The 24,091-nt window shown below is 41.0% G+C and overlaps 1 protein-coding gene across 48 annotated transcripts in view; it reads right to left on the bottom strand.

Moving 5' to 3' along the window:
• MAP4K4 (mitogen-activated protein kinase kinase kinase kinase 4) overlaps nt 1-24,091 on the bottom strand; it is a 189,601-nt gene that overhangs the window by 97,572 nt on the left and 67,938 nt on the right. For 47 of the 48 annotated variants that reach the window (XM_044263700.1, XM_044263687.1, XM_044263686.1 and 44 more), the window contains exon 3: nt 6,612-6,668. In XM_044263700.1, the coding sequence (XP_044119635.1) occupies nt 6,612-6,668 (57 nt within the window). Of the gene's footprint in view, nt 1-6,611; nt 6,669-7,836; nt 7,879-24,091 lie in introns of those variants that run through there. The other variant, XM_044263693.1, reaches the window with a different exon arrangement.

Genomic DNA, 24,091 nt, shown 5'->3' with positions numbered 1-24,091 from the left:
GCTCCTGCCTCTCCAATCTGAAGATGGGCATAGGCTAGGTTTTTACCAACTGTTCCAGGCAATGACATGTTTTTATATAATTTTATTCTTCCAATCCTAGGAACATAGTGCAAGGCATATGAAGGGTACTCAATAAAATGTGCTGGCTGGCTTCCTGCACCCCAACGAGCATCGGGCCTAGCATCTTCCTTTCCTCCAAGGAATATGCCATGATTACCAACCACAAACATTTTGATCCTAAGACTAAAAAAAAGTCTGCTCTGGCTGAACTGCTAAAAACAAACTTTAGAAAGGAGAAAATTGGTCAAGACTAATCCAATCTTTAAGGTGCAGATCAAATCTACTTAGAATCTAATGTTTGAAACTATTAACACTTTCAAAGGCTCATCAATGGAGAATCAAAGATCGGGATTCTAATCCCTGTAATCTAACTGGCAATGTATTCCTGCGCAAGAGGTGCCAGTATCTCTGAGCTAGAATTCTTCACTCGTAGATATGAGGCTTTTTCCCCTAAGGTTCCATTAAAATAGGGGTTTTTAAACTTGAATGTACAGCAGAGTCCCCAAGAGGACTTGCTATAAACCAGACTGCTGGGCCCTAGACCCAACCCAGAATTTCTGATGCAGCAGTCTGGGTGGAACCTGAGACACTGCATTTCTAACAGGTTCCCAGGTACTCATTGGTGCAGGTCCAGAAACTATACTTTGAGAATCTGCTACTTTAACCCCATCCCATGCCAGAAGGGCAAAGTGGAGGAAAGACTACGGGACTGGCCAGAAGACTGGAGTGGAACTCTCTATTCTGTGGTGATGAACTGCAGTAAAACATCATTCCACAGAGTACCACTTCATCTCAGTTTGACATGAAACACCGCATACTAAGTTTGCCTTTCTTCTCTCTGCAACACCCCAAGAAACGTTTAGCCCTACGTAGCCCAAAGCAATGACAAACACAAATCAGGACATTGAAACTGCATGGCAGTACTTGGGTGTGAGGTGGTCCATTATCCAGATGATCTAGACTAAGCTTTTTAAAAACTGTTTACCAAAATGCGTATCTTTTTATACAGTTTTGGCATTGAACAATGTAAATAATTTACACATTTGAAAGTTAAATTTAATCCGGAGAAGACGCAAGCCCTATAAATGACTCAGCAGAAACTGAATTGAGCTACGTAACAAATTTATGAACTGTGAGAGAAAGGAACTTTTTCAAATAACTCCTGAGCATAGCCTTGATTATAAATCCTTAAGAGGTATAGTCTAAAGGACCAAAAATTTCAGAGAAGAAGTATTCAGGTGTTGGTTTCTAAATATACTTCCCACTAAAAGGAATTAATAAGGTTCCTGAGAGGAAGAGATTCCAAATTCTGGCCAGTCAACTTCAAATACCTACTTGTACCAGAAAACGCGTAAGTACTCAAAACCAAAGGAGTCCCGTGAAAAAGCATGGATTAGCTCCCATAGCCAGATGAGGCACAATTTGATTAAATAAGTAGTAACACCTTTCATTGATGGGCACACATTGAATACAATTGCCCATGTCTACACCAACATCCAGAAAAAGAGAGAAAACAAAGAATGGTGGAAATAGGTAAGGAAATTATTCTTTATAGACCAATGCTTACTAATATAGAGGACAGAAACGAAAAGTCATTATTTCACTGCAATAACTAAATCAGGGAAGGATCACCAAATGAATGCCAAAACAGTTAGTTAAAAAGTTGTTGGTGAACAGAATATTCACACAGTGCCAAAGTATTGCCCTGGAGATTATTTACAAAATGCAAAGCTAACAGTGCATCCTGAGAGAGGAAAGCTCTGGCAGCTCCCTCTTTAATAGAAGATTGAACTTGGACTTGGCTTCACTAATAGACAACTAGAAGGGCTGTACCTCCTGATGTGATGCAATGGGAGGGATCTAATACCACGAATGAGGCATTCTTGCCAATACATACATACACACACACACACACACACACACACACAGAGTCTAATCAATGCTCCCAACCCAATTTCCAGTTTTCAGGAAATGTAGGAGGGACCAGTTAAAGCACAACATAAGGAAACAGGCAAATCCAGTATGTGGGATATTTTACAAAACAACTGGGTACATTCTTCCAAAAGTCAATTTCTTAAAAATGAAAGAGAAAAGAAAAAGAAAAGAATGGGAAGGGCCAGGAAGACACAGAGGAACTGATCTAGACAAAAAGTGAGTCAAAAGATAACCAAATGTAATACACAAACCCTGGCACTTTTGAGGATATCTGAATACAGACTGAACATCAGACGAAATTCTGTAAGCATTAATTAATTCTTTTAAGATGGTATTATGATTATGTGGAAGACCGTATTTTAAGAGAAGCACACTCATACAAGTGCAGGGTCATGATGGTGATACAACAATACACATACAACATATACACAAAATGTTAGCAACTGTTGAATCTAAGCAAAGGATAGAGCATTTTCATTCAACAGTTCTGTAATTATGAACATTTTCATAGTAAAAAATTGGGGGGAAATTATTAAAATGAAAACATTAAATATAATTCTCAGAGATAAATCTTACTCTGAGAGCTTTGGGACCCCAAGTTGAGAATTATTCATCTGGCTAATTGACCTCCCTACCTTCTAGAGCATTAACTCAAAGTAATGGAATATCCCAAAACTGTAAGAAACAAACTATTAGCCCCTCACATTAAGACACAAGGACTAAAAGGAAGGAGCTTATCAAGAATTCAAACAATCACTTTAAGTTTCCCTGAAAACACATCAAAAACATATATACACACGACTGCACATCCAACTGGGGAAATCTGAACAAGCCCTATGGACTGTATCAGTGCCAAGTGCCGGTGGCCTGCCCTGTTCTGAAGCCAGGCTGGCAGATGTTGCATAAGGGTGTGGGCTTGTTTGCTGTAATTGAACATCGGAGTACGGATCAAATCCTTCACTTGTAAGAGCAACTGTTTGCTTGCCTGATCTTGGGCAAAGGCCTCAGTTATGAAGATGTTAGAAAGAAAACTGGGTGCTGTTAAGTGAGACCCAACCCCCCATATAATTCTCTACAAATTCTTAGAATCTATAATTATTTCAAAAACAAAAGCACCACATTATAGATCTCATGTCCGGTTTTCTCCAGTTTGAACGTATCCTTAACCTGCTCCTTACCCTTTCCCACAACAAACCTGATAAATGACAAGCTTTCTTTAAAAAGAGCTCTTCACAATCCTAAAGATAGTCAATTCTTAAAATTGTGAAAGTCAGAGAAGATATACAGAGATATATGTATATAATAAATGCCTCCAGTCTAGACTCCCCACTTCCCTACGTAGTCACCTTTACTTCACCCCAGGTGAAATACAAATTTTCAGCTGGCTCCGTTTTCCAGGATCACAAAATCATGTACAGAAGTAATGAGGACTCAGTGTAGCCAGCCTACAGCGCATTCATTCAGGGATGCCAACAGCTGACAGCTGAGGAGAAGAACAGCCACGCTATTTACCTCCCCATGTCTGCTGCTTTTCTGGCCTTCTGAGCCGGAGAAATAACTAGTAGGCTGGTAACTGCCTCTCAATTTCACTTGAGGAAGAGGCTCAAGAGTCAGGACACGCCCATGATTTTTCCCCCCATGGAATAAGCATTCATACTTTTTGTTCCTGAGAAGAAACTGAGTAGAATTCAGGAACTATACAGAATCCTCCTCTCATCAACAGGACCATTCCAACAGCCTCTTCTGCTGGAGCTGAAACTAGAAACATCACCTACAATTTTCCCCTCATGCCAGACTGCTCCCAAATCCCCCTCAGGGCAATGCCTAAAACTTGACAAGAGCAGGGAGATCCTTGATGTGAGGGGTGGCAAGATAATGTTTTCCAGGGCGCCAGCTGCCGGATACCTTCTTTCCATAATTGACACTTGCTCTGAGCCCTGACCATGCCCCAAGCTGTTGCCCAGAGGTCGCTCTATAGAGAGGTCACTGTATGAAAACAGCACATAAGAAACATTATTGAGAGGCCAAATGGTAATTGGCTGATTGGGTTCGTGTTTGTTCTGAAGACTCACCATCTGGTTATCATTTTACCTGAACACATGGGCTTTGCATAATTATTTTTAAAGGAGTCCTGAAAATGCATTTGTCCAACAGTGCCTGATTTTGAAGGCAATTCCTTGCCTTGCCTTGTATACCTTTTGTATACAACTCAACAAACGTGGAATACAAAAGCATCTATCACACGCATAGATATGTATTTCATAGCTATGCTCATATATGACTAGTATATAAACTAAAATACCAACAGTGATTATTGCAACGTGGCACTATAAAGATTTAATTCTTAAAAATATTTTCCTATATTTTACGCTTTTTTTAAAGCTGCGATTATATACTTCAAAGCTACCATCAGAGCCGGGCTTAGGGGAAGAGGGTTTCTCTGGAGAAGACAAACCTCATTCAGATTCCATTTGAGATGTGGAAGGGAGCACAGCCTGGCTGGTGACAAAAGCTCTTTAAGCCAGGGCAGCACAGGCTGAAGTGAGAAAAGAAATGCAACTCTCAGGGCACCTGGGTGGCTCAGTTGGTTAAGCGTCTGACTCTTGATTTGGGCTCCAGTCATGGTCATGGTCCCAGGGTCATGGGATCAAGCTCTGCAGCGGCTCCACACTCAGCAGGGAGTCTGCTTGAGGTTCTGTCAACTTCCATACGCCCTTCTCCACCCCCACCCCACTCACCTGTGCACTCATACTCTCCCTCTTTCTCTCAATCCAACAGTCAAGAAGGAAAGAGGAAAAAAAAATATATAACTCTCAGAACTTCCAAATGCTTCATAAAATCCCTAAGGCTTACATTCAGAATGATGCCCAGTCTGCTAATGAACAAGTCAGGAAGAGTGTCAATAAATGCCAAAGAACACGGGCTCCAGCTATACCTTTTCCCACCGTGGCACCAGCACCATGCCCAGTGGCAAGAATGGAGGCTTGAGAGGAAGGTGCCATCCATCATTCCATTCACAGAGGGCACTTCAGAAATAACTTAACTATTGTATTTAAATCACAATTAAAATTTTGGTTCCTTCACCACTCTTTAAAATAATCTTAAAAATAATATTTAACTAGAAAGCATCCAATTTCCCCAAGCTGTACACCAAGACAGGCTCACTATAAGACGACAGAAGAGTCCTTTACCACAGTAGAATACAAGAACCTTTAGGCCACTCAACAAAGCAATGGATACCTTTTCATTATAAAGTCTCCAGTATTCTCTCTGGCAGAAAAAAAGAGAGCTGCCATCTCATAAAATGTCCCATCTTCAAATATCTGTAAGAAGTTCTAGAATTTGTCCCATAGTCCACAGGTAACAATGTTTTCTAATTCTTACTAACAAACATGCACACTGGAGATGAGCATGTTCTTAAAGACCAAGGAGAGAAAAGGACGGAGGAAGAAACTACTCTAGAATGCTCGACTGCACACCTGATGGTTTAGCCATTATTTCCCTAGACCAACCCCAGATGTGGGGAGACTATAGCTTGATATAAAGATAACCCAAATCAGGGCGACCGGGTGGCTCAGGCGGGTAAGTGTCCAACTACTGATTTTGGCTTAGGTCATGATCTCAGGGTCGTGAGATCAAGCCCCTATTTGAGATTCTCACCCTCTCCCTCTGCCCCCTCCCCTGGTCCCTGCACACGTGTCCTCGCATGCATGCTCTCTCTCTCAAAAAGAAGTAAAAATAAATTTTAAAAAAGATATCCTAGATCTCCATGGCTGCTACCTCTCTCTAGAATCTGTGATATATCATGGTAAATCTTATTCATAACTAGGCAAGTTAGAAGAAACCAAGAGAATGATAAGTAAGATTTCAGATAAAAATAATTTAAAGTAAGACGGATTTTGTTCACTACAGTCCATGGTCCTTTTTAAAAAGTCTAAGTATGGACTTGAGCATGTATGTACACTCACAGGAACATATACACTTACTTTTGTGTAAATGAATCTCTCCTCTTTCCCATCTAAAGCTACAGAGTAAATCCTCATGTGACCATTTCAAGAACTATTTTTCACTACTAAATTTTGCCAACAATCTGCTCAGCATTCTAACAGATGTTTCTGTTTTCAAACCTCTGGGAACTTGGCTGGGTCTGTTTTCTTTCCCCATGTTAAAAATAAAAGAAATGGCCCAAATGTGGCCTAATACCCTAGAGAAGTTTTCCCCACCCCACAACCCTCTATCTCCCTATTCATGTGACCTCCACGATCCCTTCTCAAATCTTTTCTTTTGCATTAGAGAAGATGTTTCCAATTATCGCCCATTAAGCTGCCAAGGATGACATCACTCAGTTTTTTGTTTTTGTTTTTTTGTTGTTTTTATTTAAAGAAAATGCTACTGATTCCTAGTTACTTGGGGACCATCTGCAACAATTTAAGCCAACTAGTCTGCTGGACCTTATGAACCCGCCATGTCACCAGGGTGGGAGTGGGGGGGAGGGGGGATTTGTTCAAGATCGATGCTACAAACAGAACAATACCATTACACTAGGGGTTGGAGGGACAAGAGGATCTTGCTTTTATAGAAGGATTTCTTTAAAATTATTTGCGACCCAACCTTACCTCAGTGACATCCATAACTTTGATGGCTGCCAGCTGACCTGTTTTAACATGTCGACCCTGAAAAACAGAAAAAGGAAGAAAATTGGCACCACTGTTTTTCCGTGATCATTAGAAAAGAATGGTTGAAGTTTCAATAAATCATTACATGTATCATTTCTTTTGTATTTTTTTCCCAAAGTAAAGATGAAATAGTCCCATGACCTCCAGTACAACAATATGGGTTGTAATGCCAATGAACTCCACTTAATAAACAAAAGTGGTAGAGCCAATGAGTTTTGATAAAGTATCAATTCCTTTCTTCTCAGGTTCAATTTACCTATCATTACCTCTCAACCTAAGCAACTTAATATTTTCTTCTACACATCAACTCAATCACGTTTTCTTTCTTAACATTCTACATGAATGAAATGACCCAAAAAAGCCTCTTAATTTTTATTTTCAGAAATGGATAGTAGCCATTTTTCCCTAGTGTACTCCCAAAACTCATTACTCGATTTTACAAAAAAGTTACCTGAGAGTCTCTTTGAAGCTTTCCTGCAGTTCCAAGATAGGGAAGTTGGGAGAATAATTACCCAGAATAGGGAAGTGTAAAAGAGATAGGGATGGTGCAGTGATAGTCTAACTCCTGACCTAGGACCTAAAACTCATTATTTATATCCCTGGGCATTTCAAACCAATGTCAAGTCAACCTCACACCCAGATGAACAGGACTAGTTTTAATTCCTGTCAGCTCTGTGTCCCTCCATCCACTCTTTGCAGTGTTCTGCTAGCCATTTCTCAGGTGAGTAACACAGAGCTATCCATATCTCCTGAGCTTGATGTACTTCAGGACTTTGTGGACAAGAGTCTTTTCTCAACAAATATAAAACAGAAAGAACATCCCCATAGCTTCCAAGAGCCTGCCTCTCTTGTGGTCTCATGTTGAATAGTTACAAACCTGAGGAAAGCTCTCCATTTAGTATGGAAAGCTTACCCATGAACTCAAGTTACATCTTGGACAAAACAACTCCATGAAAATGACACTGTATTACAATTACAATTACATCTCAACTGTATAAGGTCACGGTGATATGGAGTCCTGCAATGGACCAGGAATTCAGGAACAGGAACTACACAACAATGTAACATACAGGTAACCAGGACAAATAAAATCCACAGGCCAGGAATCTCACTGCAACTCTTACCCACCCACAGACACCACCACCCCCCTCCCAAAGCGAATTACCTTCCTGGTCTTCAAAAGTGCTTCCATGCAAGTAGGGGCACCACCTCCCACAACACACATATCTGCAGTTTAGACAGGCTCAAATTCTGCTTCTGAGGCAAGCAGGCTTGTCCCACATTGGTCCACGGCTCAAGGAACTGCCTCCTGCCCTGTGAGCTATTTCCCAGCTACCATTCCACACGCACACTTTTCCATCAGTCAGTCTCCACAGATCTGAACTGTCCTCTCAACTGTGGCTCCATCACCACACCATCCCCAACATCGTCACACAGCCTGCTTAACAGTCTGGCACCCTTCCTGTATTCACAGCTGAGTAATCCACAGTCCTGAAAGAAAATGCTGCCCTGTATCTATGTTCCCAGATAGCGCAGAAAATGAACTAAGAAGCCATTCAACCTCTACAGAAGCTCCACCCCAGAGATGCAGAGTAGAACACAACAGTGTGTCATGAAAGTGGTAATTTATGAACATTATATGGTCTCCCATATCTCTGATTAGACTGCCATTTTTTTAAACTACCTGTCTGTCCAAGACTTAGTATCTTTTGATAATATGCATTCCTGAATCACTTATTTAAAATTTTTGCCTATGTGTGTTTTGGATCTGTAACCTCAGCCTTTTTGGAAACTGAGCTGTCCATATCATGGGCATTGGCAGGATCCCAAAGCTAAAGGACAGTGACACAGAGCATGGACTCCCAGCATCAACACTGTGTCCACACTTCCTGTTCCCTTGGCCTGCATAAGGTAACATAACAGTGCCTCAACCTCCTGTCTAAGAGGGGAACAGTAGTGCCCACTTCACATGTTTATCATGAAAAATAACAAAGATGCAAAGAACAGTGTAGTACACATGAGTGGTAAATAAATAATAAATACGGTAATAAAATACAACTGAACTTTGTTTCCCTAAATTGAAGACAGAAAATTAATTTATTAGCATAGTATCAAAACAACTCCCATGACCAACTGGTGGTTAACACAATCATGAAGCCAAATTATGATTTCCTTAAATCCAAGAACAAAGAGGAAAACTTAAGGGAACAAAGTATTAAGTAACCTTCCGGTGCTTTCTATATAAGGGACACAAAGATCATCTATCTCCTTAGCACTCAAGAAGCCCACAAAACTAGAAACACATACCTGATTACTCTTCCTGCAGTGGGGTTATTTCCAAATTACTAAAGCAAACTTCTTGCTGACAGAATCAAAGGATGAAAGAAAATGTCACAAGAATTGCCCCCCAGCTTTTGTTCTTTAAAGGGGTAAATAGCACTGTGCTGGGAATGTGTTAGGTGAGGTGTGGGGGAGGGGAAGGTCTTCTGAGTACCTGATAATTTAGGATCCTTACAGATGAAGAAAATCCATGGGCCTATGGAAAAAAAACCACTCCAGATATTTATGTAATGTAGAAGTATTTCCCTCTGTGCCTGAACTCAAGACCACAGAATTATTCTCAGAACTTAGGGTTTGACAGTGGCATAAAAGCTTAGAGTTGTGAATTCATTCAGTACTTGCTTTACACAGAACGTGAGTTTCCCTTACTAAGGGATTAGAGAATCAGGACCTAACAACTAATCAATTATTTTTGTGTCCAGAGGGTGGACCATGCAAAGGCACTAGCCTTCATTAACGCATGCCAGGTCTTCCAAAATTAGGTCCATTTTAAATTTAAATTTAAATTTAAATCAGGAAACAAAGAATTCTGTCTCCCACTTTTATAAGAAATAAGACAACATACTGAAAGAAATGAATTTGAGATTCTGGCAGAGTTAGGCTTTCATTTCTCTGCTACCACTTCATTACTGTAAATTTCCTTGAGAAAGCTTCCTAAGATTATTGTAGGATTCCAATGTTCTTTTTAGAATAGGAAGGCTAGAAAAAAATGCATAAAGTACATGAAGCTCTGGCCATCATATCTGGCATATAATGGGCTCTAAGATCCACTCCCACCAGAGGCCTATGCTAATGCTTTCTCTTTAATTCCCCTTGCAACTACCATAACCCCAGTCAATTTAAGTCCATTTCTCATTTTCAAAGGGCATGGCCAATAGGGGGAAAGGCAGTAGGATACTAAAGTAATGTACTTCCCTAATTATTTTTTAAAAAGAAACAAAAAGAAAACCTCCAAATCAGAAACAGAAATAATAATCTATCTATTCAGATGCATCATCTTTGCAAAAGGAACCAAAATGGTGAGCAAACAGACTGAGGAGAAAAACTACAGCTGGGACTGAAATGCACCAAACATCTACATGTGTGTAATTGTGTGCAAAGGAGATCATATGAAGAGTGGTTGAGAGGCTAAAAGTCTGTAATTTACTCAACACTACCCCAGAGAGAATATAGTAAAGGTTCCTTCATCTAGGGGTGGGTTATAAGCTTAAGTCTACAAAAGCCAAGTGTCCCCAGCCATCAGGGAGGCCCTGCCCATGCTCCCATGGCATCACTTTAGAGCTGTAACGAATGGCCCTCAGTAGCACATGAAGAGAAAATACACATAATCATAACCAACTGCATTGTGCTAGGGACTCAAGGATATAAGCAAAGGCATGATTTCACTGAAGTCTGAGGATACACATCTAGACTATTATCATTCCACTCTGACCTCTACACCATTCTTAAAGGCTGCTTCATGAAGTCTGCTCCCTACAGATGACCAATATGACCACCAGAGTCTGGATCCAGCATGTTCTGTCACTGAAATGCCTACCCTGTGCATGGAGAGGTTTGCAAATTAATATTAATAGGACCTTTCTTTCTACCATATCATCCACTTTCAGAACATGCCAGTATATTATTTGGTCAGCACTAAATACACATAGCTAACATCCATTTAAGAACTTGATTCTCTTGGCCTGTTGCCTCATTTCTTGGACATGATGTCCCATCCAGTGTTATAAAATGCCAGAAGGGAGAGTCTAAAGGCCCCTGGCTTTTTATATGAGGTAACATGTGAACATTAATGCACTTACAAGTCATCAAATGAGGAAAACCCCCAAATACCATTCATAACTATGACACCTAGAAATTTTTTTGAAGGCCAGCAAAACAGGCCATTATCCTATTCTACAGATGAAGAATGCTGAGGTGAATGCTATTAAGTTATCTGCCCATGTATAATGGCAGCAGGATGGTCTTTCCACAATAATTTATAAAATGCAAGCGACAGGCTCCTACCATTTCTATCAACTTGTCAAATTCCTACTTTGAGGTCCTTTGTTTTTAAAGAAATAGCTTAAATTATTTCCCCTCAATGCCCTTAAAGGGTTACCAAGATTTGGAATTAAAATCGTTGCTGCAATAAATATTATTTGACACAAAGTCAGATTGGCCCACACTAACCAGAACTGTCCCCTTTAGTAAAAGAACCTCTGCAACATTTGATTTTTGGTTTTTAAATGGGAGAAATGAATGTTTCTTTTTTAGAAAGGAAAACTCAAACTATTCTTGGCAGATGTTCAAGCTAAGGAAAAGCCTAATTTCTCACTCTCCTTCATGTTTATTAATAGAGTTGGAACTGATACCCTGCATCTGCAAATATGCATTAATTTATGTACATGTTATAAGAGAAAACACACACACACACACACACACACACACAAACATGGTTTTAAAATGCAGGGCACTGTGGCAGCCTGTCTGTCTGCTTGTCCCTAATCCACAAAGAGGAGCCTAGTGGTGGAAGAAACAACATTCAACGGAAGCTTTTAAATCCCAAGAGGAAAAAGAAGGCAAATCACCAACTACCAGGTAACTAAATCATGTTACATAATCTTTTTTTTTTTTAAGATTTTATTTATTTATTTGACACAGAGAGAGAGCTCATAAGTAGGCAGAGAGGCAGGCAGGGGGGGAAGCAGGCTCTCTGCTGAGCAGAGATCCGGATGTGGGGCTCGATCCCAGGACCCTGAGATCATGACCTGACCCAAAGGCAGAGGCTTTAACCCACTGAGCCACCCAGGCACCCCGACATGTTACATAATCTTTACCTAGACCCCCAGGAAACTCCATTAAAATACGTCTGACGAATACATATGCTTATTTAAAGGCAAAATCTGATGGTCTCACTCGTAAGAGGAAACTTAGAGGGGGTGCAAATGAATCGAAGAAATGAAAAACCAAGTCCTTAACTCAGGACTCCTCTCTTCAGGGATGGTCATGCTCCTGTTTGACAACAATCATCCCTTGTCATTGTATGTCATCAGCATCTCGTACCTGAACAAGGACGTGTACTGTAACTTAGCAGCTCCTTTTCTGCACTCAGAGTTTCCTACTAAACTCTGGCCTTTCTTCACAGAATCATAAAGCTTTTGTACTCATTCGGACTGAGAGAATAGACTATTAGAGAAGAAAACTCTATTAAATTTATGACACTTTGCAAGGTAAGTAAACAATTCAGGAATAACAAATATCTTCTCTCAACAACCCAGAGGGGTGGCACGCTTACAGCCTGAACTCTAGCAAGCATGATCCTTATGATACCCAGGAAGCATCTAGTACTAGAGATAGCACCATAAGAACAGGACACAAGGCCTCAGGAGGTCCCTACTTTTGGGGCATGTAGTGACCAAAGCACTTTCTGTGCACTTTCATTTACTCCTGAAATAATCCAACATAGGTACCAATGTCCCCATTTCATAGATAGAGAAACTGAAGCTTTGAGAGGATTATGCAGTTAAGTGCTGTAAACTTTAAAATAGAAATGACCACAAACTTCCCATTAAACCAACTTATATAAGAGCTGCTGAGTATACTATTCTATAACATAAATATTTTAAGTGGTTATAATCAAACATGGAAATGCAGTAACCAATAATAAAAACTTACTCTCAATCCCTGGACTTTCCTCTCTTATGATAAATCAGAAAAGTCAATGAAAGAATATCCTGAAGGAATTCTTTAGGAAATCTGAAGGCATATGTGAACACATTCAAGCCCCTCATTCTTGGCTTTCTGAAACTGGTAATGGGCTTGTCTGTTCCTTCATTATCTCACCATAAACTTTCTTTCAATAAATACTGGAGATCAGAATTCTTCTTTCTGCTGACTTTAACCTGAAACAAAAACTCAAGAGATTAACTTCCTGATACTGGTTTTCTTATTTGCTTAACAGAAAAACCCACCAACACCAAAATTCAGTAAACTGAAGACTGACTATATTTAACCCACCAACACCAAAATTCAGTAAACTGAAGATTGACTATATTTAATCCCCTATGCTGCCAGGGGAGCTAAAACACCCCATCAGCCCTCAGGAAGTTTATAATTTAGAGGGACATTAAAAAAATCCACAAGAAGGGGCACTAACATGGTGACAGAGAAACACTGTACTCTGGAGCAGAAACACTTACGAAACAGGACAGTGTGAGAGCAATTGCTCTGCTCTAGCACAAGGTGCAAAAAGGTGTTGTTAAAGAGACCATCACAGTGAGGCTAATAGTGTAGACCCATCATGGGGGCTACAGCAGGGTCTTTAATTGTTGCCCTGATGCTCTCGAAGGTCTTGTCCTTGTCAAAGGACAAGATGTGGATCCCTTGAGGTCTAAACTGCAAATACTCCTTACCGAATCCCAGAAAGGAACAGTTTAAGCAGGTATCAACTGGCGGGGAGGAAGGGGGACAACTCAGTAACTCACAGGACTAGAAGATCTGTCACAAAACTGCATCACTTCTCTCTAAACATGTAAGGACAAAAAGAGCTCTTTCTACTCTGCACCCAACCAAGAAGATGCCAGTCTCCCACTTAGTCAGAAGAGGGCATTCCATCATTGGGTGATGTGTGTGCCTGCCACAGAATGGGCAATGACCAGCTGCTCCTCATTCCCATCCAACTTGGGAGCTGTTACTTGATCTTAATGATTTTTTAGTGGTGTTTTTTTGGTTTGCACATGTAATATTTTAGAAATAAGGGATTTACTATAGGAATAGAGAGATGTTAAATATTTCTATTAAGTAGTCAAATTCAATTACAAAAATCACTCACTTCCAACCATGATGTATAGATTTCCAGGCTCCATCCCAGGCCCACACAAGAGAATTCCATTAAGTGGGGTATAGGATTCCAGGACTTTTTAAGCCAGTCTCTAGTGATTCTTCTGCATTCTGAAGTTTGGAAATCACTTTTCCAAGCTTGTATTAAAAAGCCCGAACTCAAGCTCTCATATCCTTTTTGGACTACACAGTATTTACTTACTGTAACATATACACTCATTCATTGTCTTAGCTGGGGGTTTTGCTATGTGAAGGTTAGATTTATAACACATGAGTTCTAAGAAATGTCAAATATGTTTATAATAAAAACAAAGAATTTATGTCCTGAAATGTTCAGGAGCTAAAAGGATAGGCAAGGCTAGTTAACAAAACAGCTGATTTTATAGCCAAGAGAGTATACCCAGGAAGGACACACACCAGTGGGACTATGCCCCTGGTGTGCCAAGTTTCTCCCCAAGATGTCTTATCACATCACACATAGTTCAACTTAAAAATTCCAACAGGGGAAGGGAGGGTGAACAAGCAGAGCACAGGGGATTTTTAGGGAAGTTAACTTGTACTCTACCATATTGATGGATACAGGTCATTATACATCTGTCCAAACCCACAGAATGTACAACACCAAGAGCAACCCTAAGGTAAACTATGGACTCTTAACTGATTACAACATGTCAATGTAGATTCATCAATTGTACAAAATGTGCCACTCTGGTGGGGGATATCATAATGGGGAAGGTTATGCACATGTGGAAACAAGGGGTATATAGAAATCTCGGTTATCTTCCTCTCAATTTTGCTATGAACCTGAAACTGCCCTAATAAAGATGAAACTTTTTTTTTTTTTAATTCCAATCTGCTCCCTCTTATATTTCCTTATTTTAAAGGACAAATATGAACCTCCATGACCATGTGGTGAATGGCATGTGCTCAGCACTGGGTAACCCACTCACCACTCTAAGAGCCCACATCCATCCACCCCAAAGGCAAAGACCAGCTTCACAGGTTCTGCACTATAAACCCAAAACCACAGTCCCCCAGCTCCTGAGTGCTCTTTTCTAGGAAGTGTATGTGAAAATTCCAAAACTCAACCAAAGAGAAGAGGCGTATTATGCAGACAGCACTCCATAAGCCATTTAAGATAAGGAACCACATAATTAACTTGAGAGAGAGAGCTCAGAGCACTTCAGGAAATAACCTCAGTCTTCTGAACACCTCCTTAGAACAGAGCAGGAATAATGGCAACATGACCCTATCGACACCTATCACACTCCACAGCCCAAACAAGTATGAAGTAAGCAGGTTCATTTTTTTGGACATTTCATCCTTGTCACTAATATTTCTCATTACAGTCAACATCTGCTTATCTGCCTCTTCCTCCCTTCCATGATCAGGGCTGTGGATGAGTAGGAAGACAGAGAAAGCAGAGCAATATATGAGTGTTAGATCAGTCCAGACTTGCAATTTAATAAAAAGAGAGTGCTCCTATTCTCTCAAGAGTTTAAAATTAAAGACCTCAATACAGAATTGTGCCTTTCTTAGGTTGGAGCTATCTTACCTGGAACAATACTCCCTTTAAGGACAAGTATGCCTCAGTAGCAGAGAATGTACAGATTTAACTTCTACGAAGAATTACAATCAAAATAAACAGCATGAAAAACTGTTATCTAGTGCCCACTCCCCAATAAGTGAGTCATTTTGATGCATACATCTTTTTTCTTTAAGAGCCCAGTCTGGATGGAAATCTTTCCAAAACCCTGAAATCTTGAGTACATTAAAGTTACTTTTCTTAATGGCTCAGGGAAATCATGACGAACATCAATTACTAACCTGTCCTTGCAATTACGCAACAGCCTCAGGCAACATTACATAAGGTGGTAATATTCTGACTCCTACAAAGAAAGGACTCAGTCATATGGGTTTTGCATGCTTGTTCCGTCATTTTCAGCTATGTTCTAGAACAGATTTGGCAGGGGTTGGGGGTGGGGGAGCTTGCTGGCCAGAGAGCAAGCAAGTTCCAGTTAGGTGAGCCAGCACTGTAGCAAAAAGCACCTTCATGCTGAGAAGCGGAGACCATTTGGATGGACACATACATGAAAGGGGCAAGAAAAGAAATACTGCCATGAGAGTTTATGTGTAATTCCTTCAAAGACGGGGAGGGATTTGGCTGAGCAGTGGGTCAGGAGGGAAGGAAGGGCACTGTTTTTTTTTTTTGTTTTTTTTTTTTAAAGATTTTATTTATTTATTTGACAGACAGATCACAAGCAGGCAGAGAGGCAGGCAGGCAGAGAGAGGAGGAAGCAGGCTCCCCGCTGAGCAGAGAGCCCGATGTGGGACTCGATCCCAGGACCCTGAGATCATGACCCGAGCCAAAGCTTAACCCACTGAGCCACCCAGGCGCCCAAGGGCACTGTTTTTTAAAGACACATAGCAAGGCTGCTTTAAAAAGGACAGTGCCCCTTTCCAAGGAGGCAATAGCCCTGTAGTATGGTACACATGTGAGCCAGCGTCTAGATTACAGTATCAAGTGTGAGGAATCATTATTTAAAGAGGGAAACTAGAAAATTTAAAAAGCACCAATAGTAAGCATTCAGAAAATACAAAGGACAAAAAAAAATCAGCATACCTATTCTTACATTAATTGTAAAAGAAAATGCACTGGAAACTCTTCAAATCCAAGCATCTAAAACAAGAGATTTGGGATTCTATAAACAAGCTATCACCAACATTTAATACACATATGCAACTGCCTTGCCCCCTAATTATCTGAAAAACTCAAATGACTTTAGATTCAGCAATTTTAGTTTAAAATAACAAAAGAATGTCTAATGGCATAACAAACACCAATCCTTTACTGTAGGCAAATATATGTATAAAGTTATTAGCCACTATGAGATATGGTATACTACATTCAACAGCTAAGTAGTAAATGTGGTAATGCTAGAACTGAAATTTGATTGCATGACTCTGTCAAGATACATTAAAATACTATACTCCTGATGGTAATTTAACTAAGCATTGGACAAAAGAAAATGACCAACAGAGATACAATAACATAACTCTTAGAACACATATTCCCTACTAAAGTGCTCTCACAGCAAGAACTGCACATAATAAACATTATTTTCATATTTGTTGACTCTTTCAAGCTACAAAAAATGGTGAGTTCATCTTTCTCTACTTTTCTATATGACTGATATTATCGTGATAAAATTTTCTATTCATATTTTTAAGGGAAAAAATAAGAAAATTTAAAAATCAGTTCCTTTTCTTTCACATAGTAAGATCTTTAAATACTGCAGAAGAACAGCACCCAAAGCAGGCACTGAAGCCAGGAGCTCTAGACTGGAAGCCCAACTTCACCACACACACTAGGAGGGTGACCTGAGGCCAGTTACTTCACCTCTTCTGGACTTCATTTGCTTCCTCTGTAAAATGGTAATAAGCACAACCCTCTGCAATAGGTCCTGGTCCCTCCCAGGGGGCAGTATCATGACTGAGAGCACTGGCAGTACAGCAGTGTCATAGGCATAGAGATCAACACGCTTGAGCATGGTTTCTCTGAGATGAGCTTACAAAGCAGGGGGCCAGTCCTTAAAGGTCAAAACCTTCCAAATTTCAAAACTACTACGGTCCTGATAAGATGTTTCCCTCCAATGTGATATATCTTTGGGCAGAGGGAGACATAAACCTGCTTATATAGATCTATCACAACGTAATTAATGTCTATTAATTCAGATTTCAAAGAAAATATACAACCAGAATTTTTCTCTTGAAAACCCATACAAATTAATAGTACCTATACCTACTTACTATTAGACACTGAAATATTTTCTTACTTAAAACCACATCATATGCCACACTTCCTTTTTAAATTATCACAATACTAATGATCTACATTTATCTTTAACATAATCCTCAATCTGAACTCCTCTTTCTTTGGCCTTCCCTTGGCATTATGTAAGGTGACCACCAGTTCCTAACTCCAAAGCAGGGAATCCTGTCTTTATTTTTTTTCTGATAATAGTTTTAACTTCTTGGTTTCTCAAATGAGGAGATATGAAAGAGCCAAGAGTAGGGAGCGGCAGCCTTGTGAATGACCAGTTGGGGAGCCCAGTGTTACACCACAGCATAACAATCAAAAGGGCTAAACCACACCAAAGACTGTGAAGCCAGAGCAGACACAGTGCCGAAGCCCAAAGAGTTCCAGGATTCCCATGATTCCTACAGGACTCCAGGAGGTATCATACACAGAACAGTGAATTTGAATAAAAAGCTTGCTTATTACAATGTTTAACCATTTACTCACAATAAAAGATGGAAACAGAATTTTGTGGGTTCCCTTCCTTCTTCTCCGATCACTAACCCCCTACCCCACCAAGAAGCTCTCCTTTGTTTCTCCCCAAAACCCACAGGACACTAGAATTTCAGTATTTACTTGAAGTAAATATTGAATACTGAAGTTTATCATTTCACACATCACTAAAGCACTCAAACCGAACTCTTCTCATTGGCCTAGACAGTTAAAATACTTTAAAGTTTCAGACACAAATCAAAAGACAAGAGACTGGAGTGCCTGGCTGGTTCAGTTGGTAAAGGATGCAACTCTTGATCTTGGGGTCGTGAGTTCGAGTCCCATATTGGGTGCAGAGATGACTTGAAAAGAGAAAATGGAAGGGAAGGGAGAAAGAAAACGAAAGAAAAGGAAGAGGAAAGAAAAATACAAGATTAAACCATGTAGGGCATTCAGATTCCATTCTGGGCTCTTGATCCATCCATGGTCCCTTCCTACTCATCACCAACCCAACTTTCAATGAAGGTTTTCAAACTGCTCCTTACCTTTTCTCAGCACTTCAAGTAGCGAACACTAACACCGCCCGTTCCTAGATAGATTTATGATACACGTCATCCTATAAGCAGCTTTTTGTCTCCCTGAACAATTTTTAAATACAAATATAACCTAGTTTCTGAACCTGAGCTACTTCTGCTGCTGTGTCCTCAGCACTGACACAGTGTAGAGGGCATAAATCTTCCCTCGTGTGTTCTCTGACATACTTGTTCTCCTGGTTTTCAGAGTCTGTATCCCAACTCTTAACATGCTCATGCTGCATATCCATAAGCATATTCATGAATTCCATTCATTCCTCATAATTCCCCCATTCTTCCTTTAAAAAAAAAGGAGGTCTGAGAGAAAACCCACCATTAGAATTTCCCTTTGAGATCCATTTGATAGCATCTCTTACCAGAAATGATGCTTACCATAAATGATCCCTCAAGTTTTCAAAGTCAAAGTATGCTCAAACTCATACCATGTCCATCTAAAACTTAACTTGGTCAAAATGAATAAAGATAATTGATAGCTTATAAGATATTTCCATAGAAAACAGGAAGAACTATTGCCTTAGCATTCTGCATTCAGTCAGAGGTTGCTGGTATGTGCCTCCATATGAGTTTAATCACTTCCCTGCCTGCACCCTCAGGCAGAGGGAAACTTTCAGTGGGCTGTTTTATGGAAGCCCTCTCCTCTCAACTCTTCTTAATCCTTTTCGGTCAACCCCTTAATCGTTCCACAGCCTCAGGTGCCACAGACCAAGGCACCTTGAGAAACCTGATGGTAGCTAAGAAGCCACCCCCAAGTTCTACTACCTGCACAAGACATCTCCTACCCAGTGCCTGCCCAGGATTCTAATATTACTAGGGTCTACAAAAAGCCTGCAACTATCAGTATAAATGGGAAGGACTCAGAAAAATGATGCAAAAAAATTATGCAAAGTAGAAAAGGCTAACTTTGAAACCAAACCGTCTAAGGGATCAGAAGCCATGGCCTCACAGTGTGCTGGCCAAGCAAATCCAGGATAAGTGAACGTGAGCACTCACCAATCTATGTAATTGCCTAATTAACTCTGTCCTTCAACACGCTTAACTTGAGATGGTGGGACAAATGCTCAGTGCCACTCTTTCCTCCCTGTGGTTCAGTCCCTCCCTTTGAACCCCCTGATGACACAAAGTCTCATCAACTCAAAACAGCAATGGATGTGCTGCTCCAGGGAAGTCATTCTCTTCAACCTACAGATACAGGCATCCAAAATTACTCTACAGAACTGTAGTTAGAAAGAGAACACTGAATTGAAACTCTTCAAGCCACAGATACACCAAAATTTGCTTTCCCAAGATAAATCCAAGATACTAGAAGTAAACAAAAATTCTGATCATCTGAGTCAACTGCTCATTCTGCGACTAGACAGATTTATGACCTTGAATGAGCCACTTAACTTCTCGGAAGTGTGGTAATCTCACTATGAAATGTTCATGGCTCTGAGGTCCACACTCCAGGCATACAAGAGTGAACAAAGTAGATAAAGTCTGTGTTCTTTATTCTAAGAGGGGACACAAGCAATAAACAAGTGTATACCTTTGCTGCTGCTGTGAATACGTACTGATGCACCAAAACAAACAAACAAACCAACCTAGGGGGAAAACCCAGCAGAGTGAAGAGGAGAGGGAGTGCCAGGATGGGGACAGTTGCTACTTTATTATGGTGGTCATGGAGGCAGGCCTCTCTGATACCCTGTCATTTGGGCAGAGAGCCGAAGAAGGTGATGAATGACTTACTCTGCAGGACCTTCTGAGCCAGAATTCATTTACACAGAAAAACTCAAGGGCACCATACTGTACGCCACACTAGCCTACTACCTTAGCCGGGGCAGCATCCTCTGTGGCTTGTAGGCAACATGGTGGTTCTATTCAAGTTCCAATAACAGCAACATGTCCCACTCCTTCCTGTCAACAGCAGACACAGTGCCCCAAGAATATCTCTGTGCAAACAGGCACCACCCAGCATACATCTACATCTACATCTAGAGCAGAACCTTTCCTCTGGGCAAGCAAAACCATTCTCAACATGGCCTACTTCACCCTCCTGCAACGCTCAGGCCTGGATTAGAGAGAGAGGGCTGTGAGAAGCGAAACCAGAGGCTCTGGACCAAAACAAGCTGCAATATTTCTCCATTTTCCACCTGACTGCACAGCTTATTTTCAGCAAAACCCATCCCCAAGGTTGAGGTGTTAAGGCCTCTGTTGGCAGAACCTGATTATGACTTTCTAACCAGGCACTGAAAGCAAAGTCTCCCTTCTTACTGTAAGGGCAACACTCAAAGGATGCGGGGGGTGAGAGTGGGGGTGCAGACAACAGATTTTTAATTAAAAAATAAATCCCTAAGTTTATGGTGCACACTTCACTGCATACATTTGCAGGAGACTACTCGGGCTGTGAGGTCACAAGTTGATTGCTGAATAATAACAGAAGTCTATTGCCAGAGCCATATTCAGAGCTTCAGAGTGTTGTCTGCTATGGTTGTGCTTCTGCCATTTCAGATTATCCTGGCATCTTATAAAGGCAATTCTTCTGAGTTCTAAGACCTGAAGCCACTTTCTAGATGCTAATATAGCAAGGTTCTTCTCCCTGGTAATTCACTGGCTAATCTGAACATCACATTTCCTATAGGGCAGAGGGTGCTTTTTGTCCATTTTTTCAAAATTGAAATTTCCAAAAATGAAGAGGCTACACATTTCTAAAACCCAGATTTTTTAATTTTACATTTCTCTTAAAAAATAGATTTGTTAAAACTGGGTCCTTACGCCCTTGGAAACAAGGTATAGAGCTGAACTGGGGGGGGGGGGTGGCAGCAGGAAATCTCCAACAATTTCCAGAGCCCTCCTTCCCCAGAATACTCACATATGTATGTACCGGCATGGGCCAAGTGTCCTCGATCAGAGACCAGAGCAGTAGTTCTTCAACCCTAGGTGACGATCAGTCACCATTTTTGTTGTTGTTTTGGGTGTTTTTGTTTTGTAATATACATCTTGGGACTCACCCAGGTCAAAATCCCAGGACTGGGGTTTAAGCATCCATATCTTATAATCTCCTCTACAGAATTCAGAGTAGTCTACGGCCATACCACCCTGAACGTGCCCGATCTCGTCAGAATTCAGAGTAACTGCAATGATGACCCCATGAAGAATGATGTCAGAAAGACTCTAGTATGTACCAACAAAACCCACATTCTCAATAAAAAATAAAAAGCCCCCAGAACACCATCACCCTGGATGCCCTGTTACGGTAGGTTAAGTACCATGCTATAGCTAACAAATGCACGGTTGTTATCTCTTGGGCAAGTAAAACAAACAGGTGTGGCCCTGACAGCATGGGAGAAGCCCAAACAACAGATGGACTCCACCAAAAACACCCACTAGTGGCTGAGCAAGCAATCACTCTCCCCTCCCTTCCCCCTTCACTGGAGTGACCATATTAATTTATCATCCAAACACGACACTTGATAATGAATAAGGCACTAGTCGTAAGTATGCTAGGACAAGAGGTGTAAACCAGAACTGCCTTGGACAAACAGAATGTATGGCCACCACCAATCTTCAGGGTACCATGCTTCAAGAAATTTTATTTTAAAGGAACAAAACATCCCCCCCCCAAAAAAAAGCCCACTACCAACAAAACAACACATAGGTGGAACCTCTCTAATTATTAGATTCTAAGTTAGAGGCAGGAAAATTAACATCCCTAATACAGCACCTGCACGTGTTAGGCCCACAATAAATGGTTTTTCAATGAATACTTAGGAGGCCAATGAAGACCACATCATGAGTGGTAGGTGGCATGATGAATCTACTCAGTGATTTGTAAACACAATCTCAAAGAAGAGGTACAACCTTCAGATCTCTCAGGGGATCTCTCCCCAGAGGCTTCCTGGCCAAGTCCACCACAGCAGTCCCTACTTCAACTGACCATATAGGAATAAACTCAGTCAGATACAAATTCTTCACAGGAAATACAATCAAATGGAGGCGGCCAAATAAGACCCAAGAGCCGACATCTTTCTGGGGTGCAGACTCTCCCCTACCTGCCTCTAGGGTAGAGCAGGTTCCTCCTTTTCCAGGGCTAAGTACCCCCATGCTATTCCTTATGGATGTGTGTCAGTTACCCTAAGGAACTTACCACCACCCCACCCCGCACCCCCCCAACTAGCCCTGGAAAGCCAGTCAACAATAGGCAGGAAGCTTGAATGGTTAAGACAGATGGGGGAAGTCCTGAAATATAACTACAAAACCCGTGAATACCTACAACCATCATCATCCAGACTTTTTTTTTTTTTTTTTTAAAGGGAAAAGGAAACTCCAGTTCATTAGAAAGATAAGCAACACTGAAGTGTGGTAAAATGAGCAATGAGACCTAGAATGGAGGCACACCATCACAGATCCTAGGGAGAGGCCTCCAGCCCACCTGAGTACATTCCAGGCCTCTTGGGAAGAACTGGGGGCTGCCCATATTCTGCCATACCCATGCCCCTCCACAGCCCCTTTCTGGATCCTACCAAAGAGCCCTATCTAGGAAGAATGCCACTCCCCACAGCACTAAGGCATTCCTTCAAAACCTGAACTGAAAGGAACAGCACAAGGGGGCTTTAAGGGGTAATAGAACTCTTATGTATTCTGACTGTGGTTAAATCTGTACATGTGTTAAAATTCAAAGACTTGTACATCGAAAGAAAACAAAAGTCAATTTTATTTTATGACAATTTTTAAGATAAAATTTAAATACTAAGGGAAGCAGGACTGATCAAAACACAGGACTCCTCTGGGACATTCAGCCTCTTTTCCTGTTTGTTCAGTGAGGGGCCCCTCAGACAGACAGACATATCCGCTTAGGGATTTTGCTTTGTTGGCACTATCTTCCCTTCCTCCCCCTCCTGGTGTTTACTTTTCCTATTCTTACGACATTGTCATGTGACAAAACTACAATTCAGGTCTCCAGTTAGTAAGATATGAGGGAAAATATCAAAGCCATGACAGATATAATTCCTACGGCACGTACTACTATCATGGAGAAAGAGCTGGGCCACCACAGGCCCACTAGGGAACAAAGAAGGAGTGGAAAGGAGATCACTGATTCTGCTGCAGTTACAAAGCACTACCCTACACCAATAGAAAGGTGTACTCACTTTCTGAAAACCCAATGCAAAGACCTGCCAGACCCTGTGGGTCACCCTCCCACCCTGGCGTCTGGAAGCTCCTGCTCCGCCAGGCCAGGATGGTGGGAGGCAGGCCCTTCCTGTTGGGCTGGATTGTACATATGTTAATAGCGCAAACCCAACGCCACATTGTTCTAATTGTGATTAAACTTTATTGTACAAAAAAAGGGAGGGTACCTGGGTGGCTCAGTGGGTTAAGCCTCTGCCTTCAGCTCAGATCAA

The sequence above is a fragment of the Neovison vison genome, chromosome 8 (genome assembly GCF_020171115.1).
Source record: "Neovison vison isolate M4711 chromosome 8, ASM_NN_V1, whole genome shotgun sequence".
Lineage (NCBI taxonomy): Eukaryota > Metazoa > Chordata > Mammalia > Carnivora > Mustelidae > Neogale > Neogale vison.
The sequence above is the reverse complement of the archived record's forward strand: the minus strand, read 5'-3'. Positions and strand labels throughout refer to the sequence as shown.